This window comes from Cibotium barometz, chromosome 1 (genome assembly GCF_041138505.1).
Source record: "Cibotium barometz isolate CiBa-2024 chromosome 1, ASM4113850v1, whole genome shotgun sequence".
In the NCBI taxonomy this organism is placed as follows: domain Eukaryota; kingdom Viridiplantae; phylum Streptophyta; class Polypodiopsida; order Cyatheales; family Cibotiaceae; genus Cibotium; species Cibotium barometz.
Window position 1 is genome coordinate 16,813,609 of NC_141046.1, and position 20,630 is coordinate 16,834,238.

The 20,630-nt window shown below is 40.2% G+C and overlaps 1 protein-coding gene across 1 annotated transcript; it reads right to left on the reverse strand.

Annotated features, from left to right (window-relative positions):
* Positions 1 to 6,799: 6,799 nt before the first annotated feature.
* LOC147641657 (protein PLASTID MOVEMENT IMPAIRED 1-RELATED 1-like) lies at positions 6,800 to 11,514 on the reverse strand. Its single transcript, XM_086797406.1, has 2 exons — positions 8,757 to 11,514; positions 6,800 to 8,295 (listed from the first exon to the last, which is right to left on the reverse strand). The coding sequence occupies exons 1-2, from the start codon at positions 11,135 to 11,137 to the stop codon at positions 7,167 to 7,169; spliced, it is 3,510 nt and encodes a 1,169-aa protein (XP_086653532.1). The 5' UTR covers positions 11,138 to 11,514; the 3' UTR covers positions 6,800 to 7,166.
* Between the last annotated feature and the right edge of the window lie 9,116 nt (positions 11,515 to 20,630).

Sequence of the window (20,630 nt, forward strand, 5' to 3'; positions counted from 1 at the left end):
AAGCTTGGTGTTTGACTCTCTTTCGGCATTACACAAGTTGTAAGCTTGGTGTTTGGCTATATTTCGGCATTACACATCATAAATTCAGAGATTTCCCATAATCATTTTACATAAAGCATATTGCATGTTGCAAAAATATGGCTTGAGGATGTTGCCACACATTTTGGAGTAATGCTAGCCAATGTGGTTAACATACCCCCCTCCCTAATCATGGTTCCATCCTTGAAATTGGCAAGGGGGCTAGTGGTAAAATCCAGTTCTAGTAGAATTCAAAGTAGGACTTCGTGCAAGGCTTTACAGGATGTCCAAAAGACTATCTCGAACATGTCTTTCAATGTAAGCATATGTCAACTGTGCTCGCTTATAGTAGGCTTAGTATTTGGCAAAGTGTAGGACCCTTGTTGATGTTGAAGGCCATGCCCTATTTTCCTTCATCAAATGCATGCCAATCAGGGAACTCTACCAAAAGGACAATGATGAGCCGGTAGTAGGCTGAGGGTTTTTGGTGTTCTACTACCATGAATTCAATGACATTGATAAAGTGAGTCCCTCTATCACTTACTAGTTCAATGACACCCAAATCTAGTGATTATATTTTTGTAAAGGAATGTGGCTATTGCCATGGCATCAGCCTTTGTGGTAGCTCAAGCCTCAACCCATTTGGTATAGTAGTTCATTATAGTAGCAGTTTGATGATGAATCATGCACTTGAGTTCCTCACGCTTACTAGAGTAATTGGTCCAACAAAGTAAATGCCCCATTTCTCAAATGATTGTAGAGACACTATATGGTGCAAGGAATTTTATCACGGTTGTGAACCCCATCATCGCAGCCTTTTACAAATTCAGATGCGTCAATGTCCCATTTCTCAAATGATTGTAGAGACAATATATGGTGCAAGGGAATTTTATCACGGTTGTGAACCCCATCATCGCAGCCTTTTACAAATTCAGATGCATCTCTTAGAACAAAGTGGGCCCCCACAAGCCTGCTAATTGAACTTTTTTGGCAGTGTTGTCTGCTAAGGAATGTCCTCCTACTATGTCTAAGTGGGCTTGCTCAAGGATATTGACATATTTGAATTCTTGAGGATAGCACCTTATGATCATGTCTTGGCCTAACTTGTACAATTGCTTGGCAATCAATTGATAAGGGGCTACCTTTTTTATAAGGTGATGTGCTCTGTCTCGATTAACTGTCTCGATTAAGGGAAAACAATGAGAAATCTCTTTAGCCCATTCCAAAACAATGTAGAGTTTAAATAGTGAGGCATCACGTAGTTCATCCTCCATTCCGACTGGTGGTTCTCCATTGGGAATGTGCAACAAATGATCGCCATACACATACTGTGAGCCTTTTCACACCATCACACTGTGAAATCAAACTCTAGTAGGATCAAGAGCCATCGGGTAATCCTTCCCATGGTGTAAGGCTTATTGACCAAGTAGAGAAGCACCTAATGGTCTACAAAAAATACGAATTTGTTTGCCCAAAGATAATGGCAGTACTTCTTTACAAAATAGACCATTGAAAATCCTTCCCTTTTTGTGGTGGTATAGTTTTGCTTAGCTGGTGGCTGGCAAATCTAACATGCAAATCCATTTTATGCTCTACTAGCTGTGCTAAATGCAACCAACTACGAAATCCAAGGCATCTATGTGCACATGGAAGATAATATCCCAATTAGGAGATCTTAATATGGGTATGCTTGCTAGGGCTTTCTTGAGAGTGTCATAGGCTTTTTGACACTCATATGTCCATTCAAAGATGATGAGTACCCTATACAAGGGTCTAGCTCATACATGTTATAAATCTTCTATAGTATCCGACATGTCCCATGAAACATTGGACAACATTGAAGTTAGTGGGTGGTGGAAGCTCAACAATAAGCTTCACCTTGCTATCATCACAGTAGAGATGCCATGTTTAGAAACAATGTAGCTTAGTATTATTCTATGCCTCAACCAAAATTAGCATTTGAGTGGGTAAAGGGATATTCTATATAATCTACATCTTTCCAATACCTTCCTAAGGCACCAGAGATGTGCTTTCCATTTGGAATTGACACAAAGGTCGTCCATGAAAACCTCAAGGAGCTCCCTAAGGTATTCCTCTTATACTATCCACATAAGCCTTTGGAAAGTGCACAGGGCATTGGATAGGGTGAATGGCATAACTCTACCTGCATAAGTGCCCCATTCTGTGGCAAATATAGTCTTATGTTTATCATTCGGATCTATTTTCACTTGGTTATCTCACCACCTGAGAAAGTGCATGCTCAATGAATGTCAATGAATGGTAACAGATAATGGTCCTTCTCACTGTGTCTGCATTAACTTTTTTGAGGTTAACACAAACCCATATCTTTCCATTTTTCTTAGGCACTACGACTATTGGGGATAGCCATTTTATATGCTCTATCTAGTAAATGAATCTAACTTCAATGAGTTTGTCAATTTTGTTTTTGATCGTTTTAGAGTATTTGGGATTCATTTGATAGGCCCTATGCCTTGATGGTCGTGCTCCTTCCATAATGGAAATGGTGTGTTTTACCACCTCGAGTGGTGCACCCTTCATGTCAGTATATTTCCAAGCAAATCAATCTTAGGCACTATGACTATTAGGGATAGCCATTTCGTGTGCTCTATCTCGTAAATAAATCCAACTTTGATGAGTTTGTCAATTTCGTTTCTGACCATTCTGAAGTTTGTCAATTTCGTTTCTGACATGAAGGGTCTTTTTCTTCTTCTAGAGATAGGTCTTTCCTAATGCATACACGTTTGGGATCCTTCTCAGGTCCTGCTCAGTGAACCTCCTTAACTCCACATGGGAATCTATGGCTTTGACGTATCAAAGCCAATGTTCTTCTTTTCTTCCTAGTCACATCCATTTTTATCTTTTTGGGCCCCAAGCTACCATCTCCTAGTCACAGCCAGATATTGCCGTCAAATTTTGGCACACGTTGCATCTACAATACTTAACATATATATGGGAGTGATTTCCTTGCCATCTGTCATGACATATCTTGTGCCTATTCTCGTGGGAGAATGTCCATATTTGCGAGAGTGTGCATCCAATTCTCGGAGTCTTCTTGCTCCAAAAGGGAGGTAAAATCCAAGCTCTCACATTCCTTATCCAACATTTTATGACAAGTTTGCCATATGTTTGGCTCGATGGTGTTATTGGTCGTTATTGAGTCTTCGGCAAAAGTTCCACCACTTTCATAGGATGAGTTTTCCATGTTCATAGGTTTACTTTGATAGTTTCATTCCTTTACCGAATGTAGATGTGGTTTGTGCCCAATCATGTACAATTCTGATCTCTCTCATGAAGGGTCTGCTAAGGATATAGTCATATGAATTAGGCTGCTATGATGAAACGTTCATCACCACAAATGAGTGGAGAAAACTTAGACCAAAATTCTTGATTCTCAAAGTCCACAATATCCTCATGGGTTTTGGTGTGGCCCCGTAAGCAAGCTTGACTATCAAGCTAGTAGTGTGTCAAGTCATGGTCGATCCAAATTTTCCCAGCATCACTACTTGTTAATGATGTTGACTCCAATCCCTCCATTTAGGATGGTAGTGACTTGGCTATCCTTGTATTTTACAAGGAAGATAACATTCATGTCGTTACTCTCAAAGTATTTTACGAGGAGGACAAGATTCATGTTGTCACTCTCAAAGCAGTGGCCTAGCTTATTTACTGGTACCTTTGGAAAGGCTTGGTTAACTTCCTCTTCCTTAGTAGGTTCATCATTATCCAACTCATCCAAAGAGTCTTAAAGCGGTTGTTTTTCCATACCTACTTTTAACTTTCTATCTATCCAATTCTTTAAGTCCTTCCATAGGCTTGGACTTCCTTGAAGTAATGAGCCAACAGAAATTTGCACTTGGGAGGAAAGGAAGGCAATGAGTGTAGCTGTCTTTTGGTGTTTGTCCAATATCATTTACATAGCTTTCGGGGCCGGGAAAGGTGTATGGAATGTGTATAGGCCCCTTTGAGTGTGGTACTCTTCAGTCATCATCACCCAAGACTTTGGAGGCCAGGCCTCAAAGCTTTTGTCCTCATCCCTTAATCCATGTTCTGGGTTTTCTTGGATTATAGAACAAATTGGTTCTTTCCTTGGTCTTCTCTTGAGCAAGGTGAAACATGTCTCTGTAATGGCATTCTTTGCAACCGTGAAGGCTACTGGAGGTTCAGCATCCATTTGTGCTTGGCATGCTCTTACTAGTTCCTCATCTACTTCTAGTGTGCTTTTTTCCTCAATAGGATTGGGATACTCTATCAGCTTCTTAGGCAAGTTGCTAGGGAGTATAACTAGTTCCAAGCCTCTGGCAGGCTAAGGATTCAATTCTTCCTTTGAAGGATGAGGAGATATTGGAAATTTTATCCTCACATGATCCCTCTTGAACTGTCACTCAATCTTCCCCTTTTCCTATCTTCTTAGACCTTCATCTTCTCATCTTAGCGGTAACTCTAGCATGTTCCAAAACTTCGTCAGTGGGTTAAGACTTGGGCTGATTTTTTTGTCCTTTGAGTACGAAAATATGAAGCCTGTCAAGCTTAGCCTTTTCGGCTTCATAAGCAACGGCTCTCCTATTTTGGATTCTAGTCATGACATGGAGAGGAACCGTTTGTAACAGATCATCTGTGATACCTAGCAAATTAAGGCTTGCACTTAGTTTGTTCTCTTGAGCTAGGCATAGGATGAATGCTCTTATTAATGAGCAATCCTTATACATGTGGTCAATGCCACAACCTGTATAGAGTGGTACTAGTCGGTGCAGCTGCCGTAGCCTTTTTGATGGGACACTTTTTGATGGGACACTGCCACCCGGTGAGGTCCCTTACAACAGTGATGGCACTGTACGGGATCTAAAGGCATTGATGTCTCCCTCATCGGAAATTGTTTGCATCATCAGCACAAATTTCAGAATGTGACTCTGTAGCTATTAGGAGCGGAAACTTCCCAAACCCTAGCCATTAATATAATGGTCGTCAAACCTATTCCGACAAACGAGGAAGAGCACCTTCACATGCTTGGAGTTACAAGGTCAAGGGTCACTCTCAGCTTTGGGGGAATTTCCCAAGAAGAAAAGCAAGATGGTTCTGAAAACGCAGGGTGTCGATCAGTAGCTTGTGGACGTTCAACTTGGACAGGAAGCTCGGGCCTGGATGAAGAAATTGAAGAGATAGAAATGGAATCCCTACCCGAGGAAGGAGACCGTTTTGGATCTCAAGAAACCTAGAGATAGGATAAATATCCCGAGGCATGTGGCACGGTATTGGAAGCACCAAAGGTTTACCGGCGGAGGCTCCCCATGTTGGAAATCAAGCAGCCTGTTGAGACGATAAAGGAAAAAGTGGGTAATAAACTGGACAAAGTGGGTGTGTTATCTATGGGATGATCTGAAGGATATGAGGTTCAACATGACACTAGACTAGTTATTGTACTTGGCAGACATAGTTGATCCGGAAGTTAGTGGAATAAATAAGCAATTACAAAACCACAGCCCAAGAAGATAAACGATATTGCGGTCACACAAGATATCATAGCTTCCAAGGTGTAGCCAGTTCCGGACTGGGATGCAACGTTCTAGTTGTGCAGAAAGACCATCAAAGGAGTGGCTTTGGATTGCAGATCTAGAATGAATATCCACCCACAAAGAATTGGGGATCACAAGAATCCTGATGGCAGGCCAGCACAGAGTGAATACCCACCCACAAAGAATCGGGGATCTGAAATGAATAGGCACCCACAGAATTGGGGATCACAAGGATCAAGATAGCAGACCAGCACAGTGAACATCCACCCACAAAGAATTGGAGATCACAAGAATCTGGATGGCAACAGACCAGCACAAGTGAAGCCTCTTGGTTTGATCCTAGATATGGATATTAAAGTAGTTGGCTGTGACTGTCTGGTTGTCTTTATTGTTCTAAAAATGGATGAGATTTTGGGTCATACCCAATGTTATTGGGCAGACCATGGCTATGCCAAGCAAAGATTAAGCATAACTGGCCATGGATCAAATGACCATGAGGAGCAAAAAACAGAAAAAATTGGGTGACAATGGCCACCAGAGATATGCTGCAGCAGTCAATCCACCTGATACGTGCAGAAGGCTCAAATTGTTAGGAGTAGATGTGAAAAAATCTTCGAGCATTACATGAAGCGTAATGTAGCAATAAAACGGATCCATTCCCACTCCCATTTACAAATTCTACACTGGATGCTATAGAACTGCAAGATATTAGACATCTATCGGTGAACTAGATACCTAGGGATTTATTAGTCATGGATAGTCCAGACTTAGATAGACGAGATCAAAGGGTTTTGTCACATAGACTCCACAAAGATGGTGCCCTAGTGAGAGCATTGAGAGCTATGCATATGAAAGGTATATGTATGCGTGACTTTGAGACTTGAGGAGTCTGCATGCTTTGATGCCCAGCAAAATATGAGATCAAAGTTCATTCTTACTATTATTAAGAGACGGGTTTCATCAGCTTTGCCAAAGTCATGTAGTACAAAGCACAAAGATGCTTAACATTTTTCTTGCATGAGAGACACAAAGTCACACTCATGAGGAGGCGGCGGCTTGGAGGACCATCAAACACCCCTCACATCAATTTTGTAAAATTTTCTGCTAGAGAGAAGATGGTGAGGAGACACCCAACTATAGCACCCCCGGCCCCAACCCCCCCCCAAAAAAAACAATCCTTGTTACAACTCAACACAATTAGATGTAACCAGCAACCCAAGGACTTAAGAAACATGGTGACCAACAGCATCTTGAGTGGAGACAATCAAGGCTTTATTCTTTATAATATAAAGCAGAAAGAAGAACATGAGATAAATGTTGGTGGATACACTAGTGCTCAAAGAGGATTAATGACTGTAAGGCCCAAACCTTTTACTCAACCTAACTCTCGGATGCATTGTTCACCTGTTCATGGAGCAGATGTAGAGTCCATCACACTTTATTACTTTTACAGATCATGTCAAGCACGTCTCCTTTTAATACTATTCTTCACATATGCAAGAGGCCAAGGTGGGACCATAAGGTATCAGCATAAAAAGTTATGTCCTGGTGAATACTATCTCCCCAAAGCTCACTTTCTATACATGGTGCTTATTTGCACAAATCTAGAAGCATGATTTACTTTGTCCTGATTGTGTCATTGGTAAAGATCACATCTGGGTTCCTTATGTGAGGGTTCAATGCAGCCAAATCCCGCCACTTGTGTCCAGAACCGTGCACACGTGCTGAAATGCTCCAGAGTGTCTCACCTGGTTTCACTTTTGTTTGTGTTGGTGGAGCAGGCTTCGACTTCAGAACAGAATGTTTTGAGGCCTTGCCCATACCTTGTGCGACTAGCCAGCGTGATCCCGATTGCAATTGCTTTTGACTACCCCACCCTTTCTTTTGAACTTCCCCTCCTTTGGCTACCTTGGCCTCGTCATTCGCCATTTTTAATCCAGACATGTGAACACCCGTAAGCTTAAACTGGGGTGCCTCTTCTTTCTGAACAAATGTCTCTTCTACTTCATCATTCTCTTCACTGTTACCCTTCATAGAAACTCTTCTTCCTACTCTAGGCTTAGGGGGTACCATAACTCTCTCTGCTTGAATGAGTGCCATCATGGGCGCCCCCACGGGCTCAAAATTCTGAAGAGGATCCCTTAGTTGGACAAGCATTGCAATAATGAGTGTGTTTCCCATATTTCCCTCCCTCCTTGTGTGTCCTCTTTTGGTCTCCTCCCTAAGCTCCCAATCTCGATGGTGTGCATTATGAGCAGCCAAGATAGCCAGATTCTTCTCCTTCAAGTTTGCATCATCATCCAAAACCCCCGCATCCAGCTTTGTCCACTCCTCTAAAGTTATTGCCATCGAGAGTGGACCACCATGTTTCACATCTGATGAGAAATTTTCCCCAGTTTGCAAGATTTTGAAATGCATCCCAGCCACACCTTCGGACAAACCAATGCTATCCTTATCCCGTTTCTTTACGTCTTCTAGAATGCCCCAGGCGGCTGCATCCAAATATGAAGGTGCCTCTTCTTCAGCCATGTCAGCTTGTACTTTCAATCCATCAATAGCTAATGCTTCAATATTTTGCATTGCAAGAGGTGCAAGATCCTCAAGGGATACATAGTCATCGTAACCTCCATTTTTGGCCTTGTCATCTAACTTCTCTCTCGATCGCATGCTTGCAGAAGCCTTTCTAGATCCATGCCCATCCAAGTCTATTCCACTTTGACCCCCTGAGAGAGTTGCACTTTGGTGCCTACAACAAAGCATGACTTATCATTCCTAAAACTTCCAAAACAGTAAATGTAAGCAGAATATTAGCACAAACAAAAACAGGAGAAAATTTTAGGGGCCTACCTTTATTAGAGAGAGAGAGAGAGAGAGAGAGAGAGAGATTAATGTCTTCAAAAGCCTTCTCTGAGACCAAAAAGGTAGTACAATGTATGGAAAAGGAAAAACTTGTACGAAACTAGCTACATAAACTAAAGTATCCATGTGATGCTACATGATGACTGTGGTCATTCAGTGTGTGTGTGTGTGTTTGAGAGAGAGAGAGAGAAGGGGGGGGGGGGGGGGGGGGGATGTGAAGGAGAGAGAAAATAGGAAACAAAAAGGGGAGAGAAGGGAGATTCTATATCAACTTTTTTTTCTAGCTTTGCTGAGGCTTCGGCCTTCCTTTTACAAAGGCAAGCCACAAAAACTATACTTTTACCTCACCTTTTTCCATGCTGAAAGGAAAGCCTCTCCATTTGATCGGGTCCGAGTGCTGTAGACATCCCCATTGTTGCAGCAACCTCCTCTGCTGTCTTACCAGTGATATCCTCTAGTGGCATGGCTGCCATAGCCTGTTTTGCAAGAGTTTCGGCACCAAATGAAGCCAAGTGTCTCAAGATGTCCACAGGACTGCAGCCCATTGCAGAGGGCACTACAAGTGGCTTTGAAACCTGCATTACCAGTGAACCACTAGCCCTATTCTTGGGAAAATGTGAAGGGCTCATACACCTTAAAGACCCACCATCCATCAAGTTTAGAACTGAACCTAGATCCTTGCCAAGAGAAGGGAGATGAAGGGCATTCAACTGTGGACCTGGAAATGGACTAACAAAACTACTCATAGATTTAGGAGGAGAACTCTGAAAAGATTTCTCACTTAGACCCCACTCTTGCATCAAAGCCTGTGTCTCCTCGTCCTCCAGCACCTTTGCTCTTGACTTGCTACGCATGGTTTGAGCTGCCTTTTGAAGTTCTGCCTCTGCAGCTTCCATGATGGAGGCTAATTGCAAGCCGTCCTCAGATTCCCATTTCTGCCCAAGTTCTTCCACATTGGGTGTGGGACAAGACCCTCCAGGAAATCTTTCTTCAGCTCTCCCCATCAGGTTGCTTTCTCCCCCTAAAGCTGCATTCTTTGATCTTAGATCCATTCCACCTCCAATGAGGCTGTCACGTTCAAACTGCTTGAGTAATTTTGCCCGTGGGGAGTCTGGCTTGCCCTCCGAAATAGAATGCCCAGAACTAAACCCAATGTCCAACAAGTCTAGAAATTCTCCAGCCACTAGATCTACTTCATCATCAAGATCTGTCTCCAAACCATTCATGAACCTGGTCTCTTCATACAGTCCTTGTCTGGAGGCTAAACCCTCCAGCCGACTGCCCCAAGCTTCTTCACTGCTTTCCTCTGACAGCTTCTTGTTCCTGTCCGTGTATCCCTCTCTTGTGCGCTTAGATTTCTTGTCTACATGGACTGCATCACTTAAAGGGAATCCCACCTTAACCCCCTCATTTTTCACTGGAAATTTACTCTCAGAGTCGTGTATATCACCTTGATTGGCTTTGCTCACCTGAGATTGAGTTGGTGAGAAAGTAAACTCATATCGCTCACTGTCTTCAGGAAAATATTTCAAACTAGGCATGAATTCAAATGAAGTGCTTAAGCCACTGTGCACATCAGACAAAACAGAGGCCCCATTATCCTTATTTTCTATGGTAGGGTCTTGGATTGCAGCCCCCTCCTCATCAAGACTGAGATGCTCTATGCCGTGGTATTTTTCAGCATCAGCACCTGGCTCTGAATGGTGGGATGGGGAGGCCACAGGATCTGATGGCAAAATCTGAGGTGAGCCATGTCTAGAGTTGGGGAGACTGTTGGTGAGAAGTGAGGGTTGCTTAAATCCTCTAAGAGCAGGAAGCATGTCATCACTCCACTCTGAAGTCTCATAATGCACTAGATCATACTTAAAAGTAACAATCAAGGTACTACCTTTGGCCATACCTGAGAGCTCAAAGTTGGTACTCCAGCTATTATTGGTATGCTGTGCATCATCATCGTCCACGTCATTCTGCGGCAGGAGACTACTCAAGTCTATGTGATGCTTGCCAAGCTCCAACTCATCGACATCAAGGGCCACAACCGAGAGGGTGAACAGCTTTGCATCATACTTGATTGTATTGTTGGCATTGCGTGTGCCATACACCGTGCATCGCTGCCGGATGGTCTCCCCAAATTCCGCAACACCTTGAAGAACCCTGGAAGGCATTGTCTGGAGGCCTTCCTCTTTATGGTTCCAATGGACGGTGAGGCGCAGGCCATTCATGAGCGCAGGGAGGCCCTGTATGCTGTGTACATTCAGGGAGAAAAGGACGTGGAAACACTGCTGGGTGCCCACCATCATGTGGGAGATGGCACGGAAGGGCCGCCAACTCCAAAAGCTCTTTTTCTCTTCGTTGTTGTTGCTGCTGCGGCGGCTGCTGGTGCTGTGCTGGGGGTTCAGGCGGCCTTTGTTAGAACCTAGGTTTTTCTTATCGTTGGATTGAGAGAGCCATAGCTTGGGACGATCGTGGGCGATCGAGGGCGATCTGGAGGAGTCTTTGAAGATCTTTTTAGGGGGCGGATCCTGCGAGGGGGTTGGCCGCGAAAACAGAGATCTGCCGCCACTTGCCGAATCTCGTCTGGTGTAGGTGTTGCTGTTTTGAAGGCGGGACTGGACGGAGCTTTTGGGTTTGCTCTGGCCCCGATGAAGGGCCTGGTTAAGCGCCTCCAGCTCCTGCCGTAGCTGCTCTCCCGCTTGATCGGGCTTGCTGGCGGATTTGGGCTGCGGCATGGGGGGTAGAGATGCTAACCACCACCACCACCACCGATCAGACTACAAATTCAAAACCCACATGCATTGCGGGAAAGAGTAAACGATCAGATCACATCGTCTGCGATCAGGTGGGCAAGTGAGAGAGAGAGAGAGAGAGAGAGAGAGAGGGTGTGATTCGCCTCCGAACGTTTTCTAAATTTTTGTGTTTGTCAACTTCGGAATGCACACACAGACACAGTACCTCTGTGGGACGCATTCCTTAAAACCCTCGTGAACTCACGTGTTACTTAATTCTATCTAACATTAGCATTGGGTGGGTGGAACTTCACATGACAGGGGCCATTACTTGTAGGCTGATGAGTGATCTAGCTTCTAGCTTCTCAAAGTTTAATTCTACCATAAAAACATTGAGAGAGAGAGAGGGTGACATAGTAGAGGGAAAAGGGAGGCATTTGCTTTCACAATAACCAATGCAAGCATCACTCTTTTTTTTTATGCAAAAAAATTTATATTATGTATCAAAAAAGATACAGCACCCTAAGGTGAACACTGGAGCTTATGGACTTTCCTAAGCAGTAGATCCACAGTAGCTTTAATCTTCCCTCTCTCCCTAGTCCTTGCTAGTACACGACCTTCTACCACTAGATTCCTTACTCTCCCTATGGAGCTATAGTCACAGCTGGATCCCCTGTGTAGTATAGCATTTCTTGCTTAGTATCAAGCCTCTCAGTGTTTGCCACTTGATATATGGCAGGGTTCATCATGCCCTTGCATCCAATGACTGCTTGCTTCCAGTTGATCTTGTCAAGCACTCCACAGTCATTGAGGGTACACCTCCTTGCACTCCCAAAAAGCATGCCTCATAGATTCCTTATGGGTTTTGCACCTGGGACAGTAAGGATTCCCCTGGCTCCACTTGCTGGTTATGCCCCTAACTGGTAGTTTCCTATTCAGTATTCTCCACTGCACTCTAACAGTGGATTATTGCAGGCAGAGAGCCAGGCAAGCAAGCATCACTTTACAACACAAATAGAATAGGTTGTATTAGAGTTTCTTGTTTTGTGAATAATACAAATCATCTTGTTTTCGATTTTTTTTTAATAAAATAGGTTTTAGATAAGCTTTTGCACTGACCAATGTATGTAAGCAAACCCACAACAAACCATAGAGAGATAGAATAGGTTCTTGTTAGCAAATTTTTGCTTTGGGGTTTCGAAGTGAAGGGGAATCTACCCTCTTGCCTTGGTGTTGAGTGACTACTTTTGTGTCGGTGCGGCGAAATTTCAAATTTTCATCACTGAAATTGATACAAACTGACAGCCTTTGAAATTTTATTCAAGGGCCACCCTGTAAACTTACATGGAACCTTAAATCCTAGTTTGCATGCCTCTCAAAGTTTGTTGGGAACCTCTAAAACCATAATACATTTTCAAAATGCAAAGCATCTCTTACATTATAACGACTTGAAATTTTTTCCATGCATTAATGTAAGATACATGCCATACATAAAAAAGTTTATGAGAAATAGTAAAGGTTGCAATGTGTTGGTACACTATCAGTTGACAAGTACACTTCCACGAGCCAAGTCTTTATGTTTTGGAGTCTCAAGGCTCTTTTAGTCAAATAAAAACATATAGTGTCCACCTAAGTTGGTTCACACATTTGAACTTCTTCCTTCTCACCTTATGCCTCATTTTTAAAAACTTGGTCATTGATGTATTGATGTATCAAGGGTAAAAGTGGCATTTACATGATTGTGAATGAGGAAATGTAATTTTTGAAATGCATCATAGTAACTTGAGATTTCAGTATGGTTTTCATCAAAATAGCTTCGAGTACTTCATTACTTAGTACCAAGGTAAATCCATAGTACATCTCTATATTATCTTAAGGAAGAGTTTCACAAAGCTGCCACGTGACAAGAATTTAGAGGTTCGAGAAGGGGAGGAGGAGATTTGGGTAGCATTTGATTTTGGAAGCCTCAAAAGACGTGCGAAGCACGAGTTCCCAACTAGTAATTACAAAAATGAAGAAAAAAATAGTAATCCATACGGGAAAGGCAAGGACTAGTTCCAAGACAAACATGTGAAAGACAAGACATTTGAGCTACACATATGTAGCTCACATAAAACGAAATAATCTTGTATACACATGCGCATGAACACACACACACACACACACACACAAAGAGACAGACTTTTCTATGGAATATTTACATATCAACAAATAATCATCAAATGAGGGTGCACACCCACACTAGTTGAGGTTGAAACATGTGACTTCCCATTTTTGAGTTGGTAGGCTACACCAACTTAAAAAGAGAAACAAAGCCTAAGGAAAAAAATATAGAAGTTCAAGAACCTTTAAAGTGAGACTAGTCAAATGTATGGAACGAATATTATAAAGCAAAATCAACATTCTTTACAATTACCATCTTTCTCTTGTCATGAAAAAGTATAGGAGTTCAAGAACCTTTAGAGTGAAACTAGTGAATTGTATGTAAGGAATATTACAAAGCATGAAAAAGAAACAAATGTTTAAGAAGGGACTCTCACCCCTCTCACTATCTTTGAGTATTTTAAAATGTGACAGCTATAAAAGATATGTTGTAGTAATGCAATGTAAGAAGGCCACCAAATCAAATTCATATATGGAATCGTTTGACTAGTTCGGAGGTGAGCCACAAAAGTTCCTTTATTGATTCAAAGTTTTTCCCACCCTTTTGGAAAAATGTTAGCATGCTTTGGTGATTCCTATTCATTTCAAAATTATGTTTGCACAACATGTTAGGACACATAAAATATTTATCACTAAAGCATTAGTTAAAGACATCTGGTATTTTTCTATAAAATCAGTTTCTTTGAAAGGTTGATTATGCTCATATGCTATAAAAATATAAGGAACATCATAGGTCTAATGAATATGCATATTATATATCAAATAATGAATTTATATATGCCTCATGAAAGTAGCATCTTCATAAAACACTTTGAAAATTCTTGCAATGCCACTTATTGCAATAAAATTCTAGATATTTATATCTAGTCTGAGAGTTTTTTCTAATTCCTACAATGCCACTTATTGCATATCTTCCAAATTTTTATTTATAGATTTCACCAAGTTCACTTCATGGCAAGTTATTATATACGTTAAGTTCCTTTAATGCATTGAATTAGAATAATCATCATTATAAAACACTTTATTGCTCAACCTTTTATTTTGGATACCATGCTTTTTATGGGTTTCATTATATGCCAAAAAAATTGTGATGTTGTTCACATTTATGTTCTATAAACCCTTAAGGAGTCCCTTCTATAAGCCCTTGAGGAGCTCCCTTCTATAAACACTTGCGGAGCTCCCTTCTATAAACCTTTGAGGACTCCCTTCTATAAACCCTTGAGGAGCTCCTCTCTCCACCCTCTAAATATACAAAGTTTCTATTCCCTCGAATACACAGAGTTTGTATTCTACACAGAGTTTGTATTCCCTCCACCTTATGATATCCTTAACCTTTTTTAATTATGAAATGTTACTCTTTATATTTTTTAATTCACTTAAATTCCTATCTATTGTCAGCTTCCACAAACATGAAGTGAAGAAGAGATTAGAATCTTCTTCTTTCACATGTACACATGCAATCTAGGTATTGCTATCACAAGGAAAAATGTATACATGAACGTTTTGGTCCAATTCAATATATTTTTCATCACTTTTGAATTTTAAAATGGAATATGAGAGAGACTTACATGCATACAAGTAGGACCTTATAGAATTCTTCCACCACTTATAAATTTAAATATGCAACATGAGAGGCACTTACATGCATATAAGTAGGACCTTATAGAACTCTCCTCCATCACTTTTGAATTTAAATGTGCAATATGGAGAGACTTTACATGCATACAAGTAGGACCTTATAGAAGTCTTGAAAAGTATTAATAAATATTACTAGTTACAATATAGAAAGCTTGAAGATTATTATTAAATATTTCTAGTCACAATGAGTCATGGATTTCCTTTATTGTGTGCACTCCTATGATGGTAGGAAAACTAGAAAATATTACTACAAAGTGTAGACTTTTTAAAATGACTGAAGACTTTAGATGAAATAGAATAAAGAGGGTGGCTTTTTTAGGGCTTCATGTTTCTTGTATCATCTTTGTACGAGGCGTGGGCTTCTACTCTGCCTCATCTTACTACTCATTGAACTTTATTGTTATTCTTTTGTAATGATTGTTGAGATATTGAGCTCAACTAGTGTTGTGAACATTGATGATGACCCGCTGGGTGATAGCTTCCACACTTATGCCCTTGGCATGGTTGGTGAGAGTATGGTTGATATACCACCAATGGTTCGGACGACAAGTTGCGTGATAGCCATATTTGGATTACTAAAGTATAGCATAGTTATAGCGCCAACTCATATAGTCACGTTCACACTATGAACCAACCATTGTATGTTATAGTAGGAGAGTACGTTCCCTTATAACATGTACTCTTATCTCTTTATGTTAATGGTTGTATTAGAGAAGAGAATAAGATAGAATAAAATTCAGCCATCCTTATCTCTCTTGAGTCTTGCTCTCTCTCTCTCTCTCTCTCTCTCTCTCTCTCTCTCTCTCTCTCATGTGTGTGTGCGTGCGTGTGTGTGTGTGTGTGTGCACGCACTTGCAAGAAATTCAAGCTATCCCTCTCCCCTGCATTCTCTTTTATTATTAGTAAGGAATTAAGAATTAAGGAAAGAGATAATTTCTCTAATAAGGTTTGCAAATGATATATCCAAGGAATCATTCTTTTGATAGGTCATCGCTTGTAAGTAGTTAACTGGTTACACTTATGATAATAGTGCTTCAAGATAATGTGAATGCCAATTATAACCTTAGAGAGTAGCAAAAGATCTTGTGAAGATAGAATTTGTAAAAATACCCTTATTTATGATAGTATGTGGAAAATTTTGAGCATGTATTTTCCACTAACTTAAATAAGGTTGGCAAAATCAAGTCGCCTCCATGAATGAGAGAAAAATAAAGGTAAACAAGTTTGGGTCAAGTAAGCAAAATAGTCAACAAGTTAGTGGAGCTGGGTGCCACCACTTTGATTAACATCACCTCGCCTAGTCCTTTTGTAAGATTCCCAAGCAACCCTTTTGAAACATGTAACATGGCACTTACATATATAAAGTAGCCCTACCTTGTGATTAATAGGTGGTTATGGGGAAGTTTAGGACTTGATAGATACACCATTGGGAGCTAGACTAGTTGCTTTAAGGACTATTTTTAAGTCTTAGTTGGGCAAGTGTAAATACAAGCTCCTTGTGTATAATGAGTGTATAATGAGTGTATAACAAGTGTATAACTCAATTTTGACATTAACCAATGACGACCATTCCTCGTTGAGAATCAGGCTTATGAAACTTCTAATATCTCTCCCTCTTTCCCTTATTTATCTTGGTTTGATTCCTGTATAATGTAGATAGATGCTAGCATGTTTGTCCCATAGCTTCTTCCAATTGCCTCTTGAGTGTTTTGAAGATGTTCCTTTATTTCTTTTATCAAGACAAGAGAAGCTCTCTCTTCATGCCCCATTAGTAAGGAACTCTTTGTTGGTGTGACAACAAGGAGACTGTACGGAAGCAAGGCTAGCATACCCACAAGTGGAAGTTACATTTACGATTCTTTGTCTACGCCACATGTATCAACAAGGTAAGAGCACTTGTTAGGGAGAGAGATCCATAAGGATTAGCCCAATTCTAATGTTTATTCCAAGCTCAATTGTTTAGTTTATTTCATTGGTCATTAAGTGAGTTAATGTCTTTTACACATATTCATTGGCACTAAGTTCACTGTGCACTTTTAACTGATAATCCCTCGGGCCACCTCAAGCGGTGACACTACCAAACTAAACATACGCACTCCACCCAAGGTGTAAAGTAGACTGAATAATAGTTCTTGAGGATTTTATCCCAGTAGAACCAATAACCTAAGGTTAAATAATACCCCATGGCAATACTATTGAGTTTGCATTGTTGATTACAAATGCACATATAGTTCAATAGTATTCAATAGATCAAGATCTTTATAGGCAGATTGTTGATCATAAATGCACACATAGAGTTCAACAATATTTAACAGATCATAAATGCACACATAGAGTTCAACAATATTCAACAGATCAAAATATTTCTAGGGATATTGTCTTACTTTAAGTCGTGCATACCTACTTTAACCATCCTACACAAATCCCTACTCAATCTAATTCACACAAATTAGTTGTGTCGAGTCGAGCAATCAACCAAGACTTACATGTACTTGAATGAATTTCTTTTATCGAGTCATTTTCTCTCATTAGGGAGTTTAATATTCCATAAGAGAAGAGTCTATCTATAGTCTAAGGAAGAGAAGAGTCTATCTATAGTCTAAGGAAGTAACATGGAGGTTATGGGAGTGCAAACCAAGTACATGACTTAATAAGAGGAGGTAATGATATTCAATAACAAAGAATAGGAGATTTTATTGAGTCATTTTCTATGGTTTGGGAGTTTAATATTTCATGTGAGAGGAGGCAATGAGATTGAACAAAGACCATAAAGTTTATCGATTCATTTTCTATTGTTCGGGAGTTTAATATTCCATGAGAGAAGAGTCTATCTATAGTCTAAGGAAGTAACATGGAGGTTATGAGAGTGCAAACCAAGTCTATGGCTTAACGAGAGGAGGCAATGAGATTCAACAACAAAGACTAGGAGAGTTCTTGAGTGAAACATGATCAATCGAAAGAAGTGAAGAGCCCGATGTATAAGGGGGACATGAAAGACCATGGGATACATATCCAAACATTTTCTAAGAAGTAGGAAAGGGTGAATGGAATTACAAAGGACACATATTTGGAGTTATTTTTTACTCCTTGAAAGGCAAGCCAAAGAGTGGTATTATGAGTACTCACCTATTGAATGGGACTACAACAATGAAAAAATCAAGGAAATGTAAAATTCACCCACGATGCACAACCTTTGGTGATGGTTTTTCAACCACTTGAATTACTATAGTATCAAAAAATGGGAGCATTGTAGGCCATCGTATACTTTAGAAGAGCGAACTTAGCAAGGAAGAAAACTTGAAAAATGACAAGTCAAGAAAGACAAAGATTAGCATTGACTCTAGAATGAAAGAAACTCTAAGGCTAAAAAAGAAAAAGGTACGTCAACTCAGACAACCATGATTCTAAACCGAACAGGAAGAAGAAGAAGAAAGCTCATCTTCATGAAAAGCATAAGAAGGAGAAGGATTACAGTAAATTATTAGCCATCATGAAGTAGAGGCATTAACAAAGTAGATTGGTGGCAAAAAATGTAAAAAGGTGATTAGGAAAGGAAAAGTGAGCCATTCCAAATATGTGAAATCATACAATGATGTCCGGACAAATAAGCACAAGTTATTTGAGTAGTTGAAGCAGAACAACTAGCACATGTAGGGTTTCAGCCCTACTATGGTAGTTGGAAGATAAACATGGCTATGGTTGTTGCATTGCACACAATAGAGAAGGGAGAGAGATAAGATAAGTTCAATACTAGAGAGAGGTGAAGTATACGACTCAAATTAATGTGACACTTTCTTGATTATTTCAATAAAAGTACAAGTACCTTTATAGGTTACAAAGGTTGCCTCCTAACATCACTATTTATGCTAAACTCATAAAAGTTACAAGGGTTTCCTCCTGAGATCACTATTTATGTCAAACTCACACAAAAATATAAATATTATTATGACCCCTCTAAGAGGAGGTTCACACACACATACACAAAAACATAAATGACCCATCTAAGAGGTGGTTCACATGCACATGTAAGACCTTGATTCCCAACAATCCCCCCCAAGGGATTACCTCACACTGCTATCTCTAGGATAAATCTAGGTTGATGGTTTCTCATGCCTAGTCAAAAATAAATCACATGGCTCTAGTTGGGATCCAAAGGGTAGATTACACACAGGATCAAGTCACATACTCACACCACACAACTACACACAAAACAACTTAAAACAACACAAACTTGGACTTTTAAAAAGCCCATTCATCGTTATAATAGTTTTCTTCCTCTATGGAAAGCTATGTCTCCTCAATGATGTTTGTTAACCACGTTGGCTAAAATTACTCCACGCGTGGAAACTTCTTCAACCATATTTTTTTAACCACGCGGTGTACTTCATATAAAATGATTATGGAAAATCTCCAATGCTGGTGATGTACATTTAGGCTAGGAAATCAGCCTAGACTAGCCTAGACATTTTGACTAATGAGAAAACACATAATCCCACTCACAATTGAGTTTTAGTTTTCTTGCTCTTGTGTTTGTGTTGATTGTATGCTTTTCTCTTATTCTTATTAATTGTTAGGGATTGTGTGGGTAAATGATGGTGTTGTTGTATGTTCTCTTCTCCCTCTCTCCTTCTCTTGTCTACATTCTCATTCTTTCACTGATCGTGGCATAAAATTAGAGGTTGAGATTTTCATAGCTGTCTCTCTCTTTACTCCCCACCCATTTGCAAAGCTCCTTTGTAGTAGTGACAATAAAGGAGGGACGTTGAGGACCCTAGCTCTCCACAAGAGAGAGTTACTCTACCAAGAGTGGATTGAGGTGCACACCCGTGCATTCTCCTCTCCTTCTCTCTATCTTGCAAGGCTTGGGTGTTCTCTCCCGTGAACATCCTTGGCACCGCTACCGGGGAAGTGCCTTGGCTTAGGACTCCCTTGCCATAGTTTATCTTTGGAGTATTGACATAGCCCAATTAGAGTGTAAATCCATCGTTTCTAACCTTTGTTTGTTGATGTTTTATGGTTTTTTTTGCTTACCTCCATGCAATGGAGCATGGAGGCCTTTGAGCTCAAGTTTCATGGCTGTAAGTAAGTTTCTAATTCTATTTCCTTTGATTTTAGTTGATTCCTTCTTGCATTTATAATTTTCTAAGTTTTTGTTTATCATAAGACTTAATCTCACCATTAATCTTTTTATAAACACCATTAGGATGCATTAATCTTTTTATAAGCACCATTAGAATGCATTGTGCACATCATTAGGTAGGTTAGAAAAAGCTAAAGCATGTTATAAAATAAAAAAATCTAAAAATATATACCATTAAGGAGTAATTAGAGTGCAAATTTGGATTTTTAGGCCAAAACACAATAAATTGCCCTGTAGTTTACTTGTATACGTGCTCAATTGGGCATGGTTATGTACATTCATAAGTCCAAATGCACGTTCATAAGTTTAACAAGGAAAATTTGCACAATATTCTCATTAAGGAACGGGTTAGAAAATATTCCTCACATAAATGTCCATAATGATAAAAGCGGTTGAAAATTGACTATCATGTGTTCTTGAAGTGAGAATGTACGTTTCATCTATAAACGCATGTTCATAAGCCCTAGCCATGCACGTTCCTAGCTAGGAATGCTCGTTCTCATGAGAATCATGTATTCTTGAAGTGAGAATGCACGTTCTCATTTATAAATGTAT

Coding starts and splice junctions, on each gene's coding strand:
- LOC147641657 (XM_086797406.1), bottom strand. CDS start 11,137: ATGCCGCAGCCCAAATCCGCCAGCAAGCCCGATCAAGCGGGAGAGCAG. Junction 8,296..8,756: donor TCCTTTCAGCATGGAAAAAG/GTGAGGTAAAAG, acceptor GCTTTGTTGTAG/GCACCAAAGTGCAACTCTCT.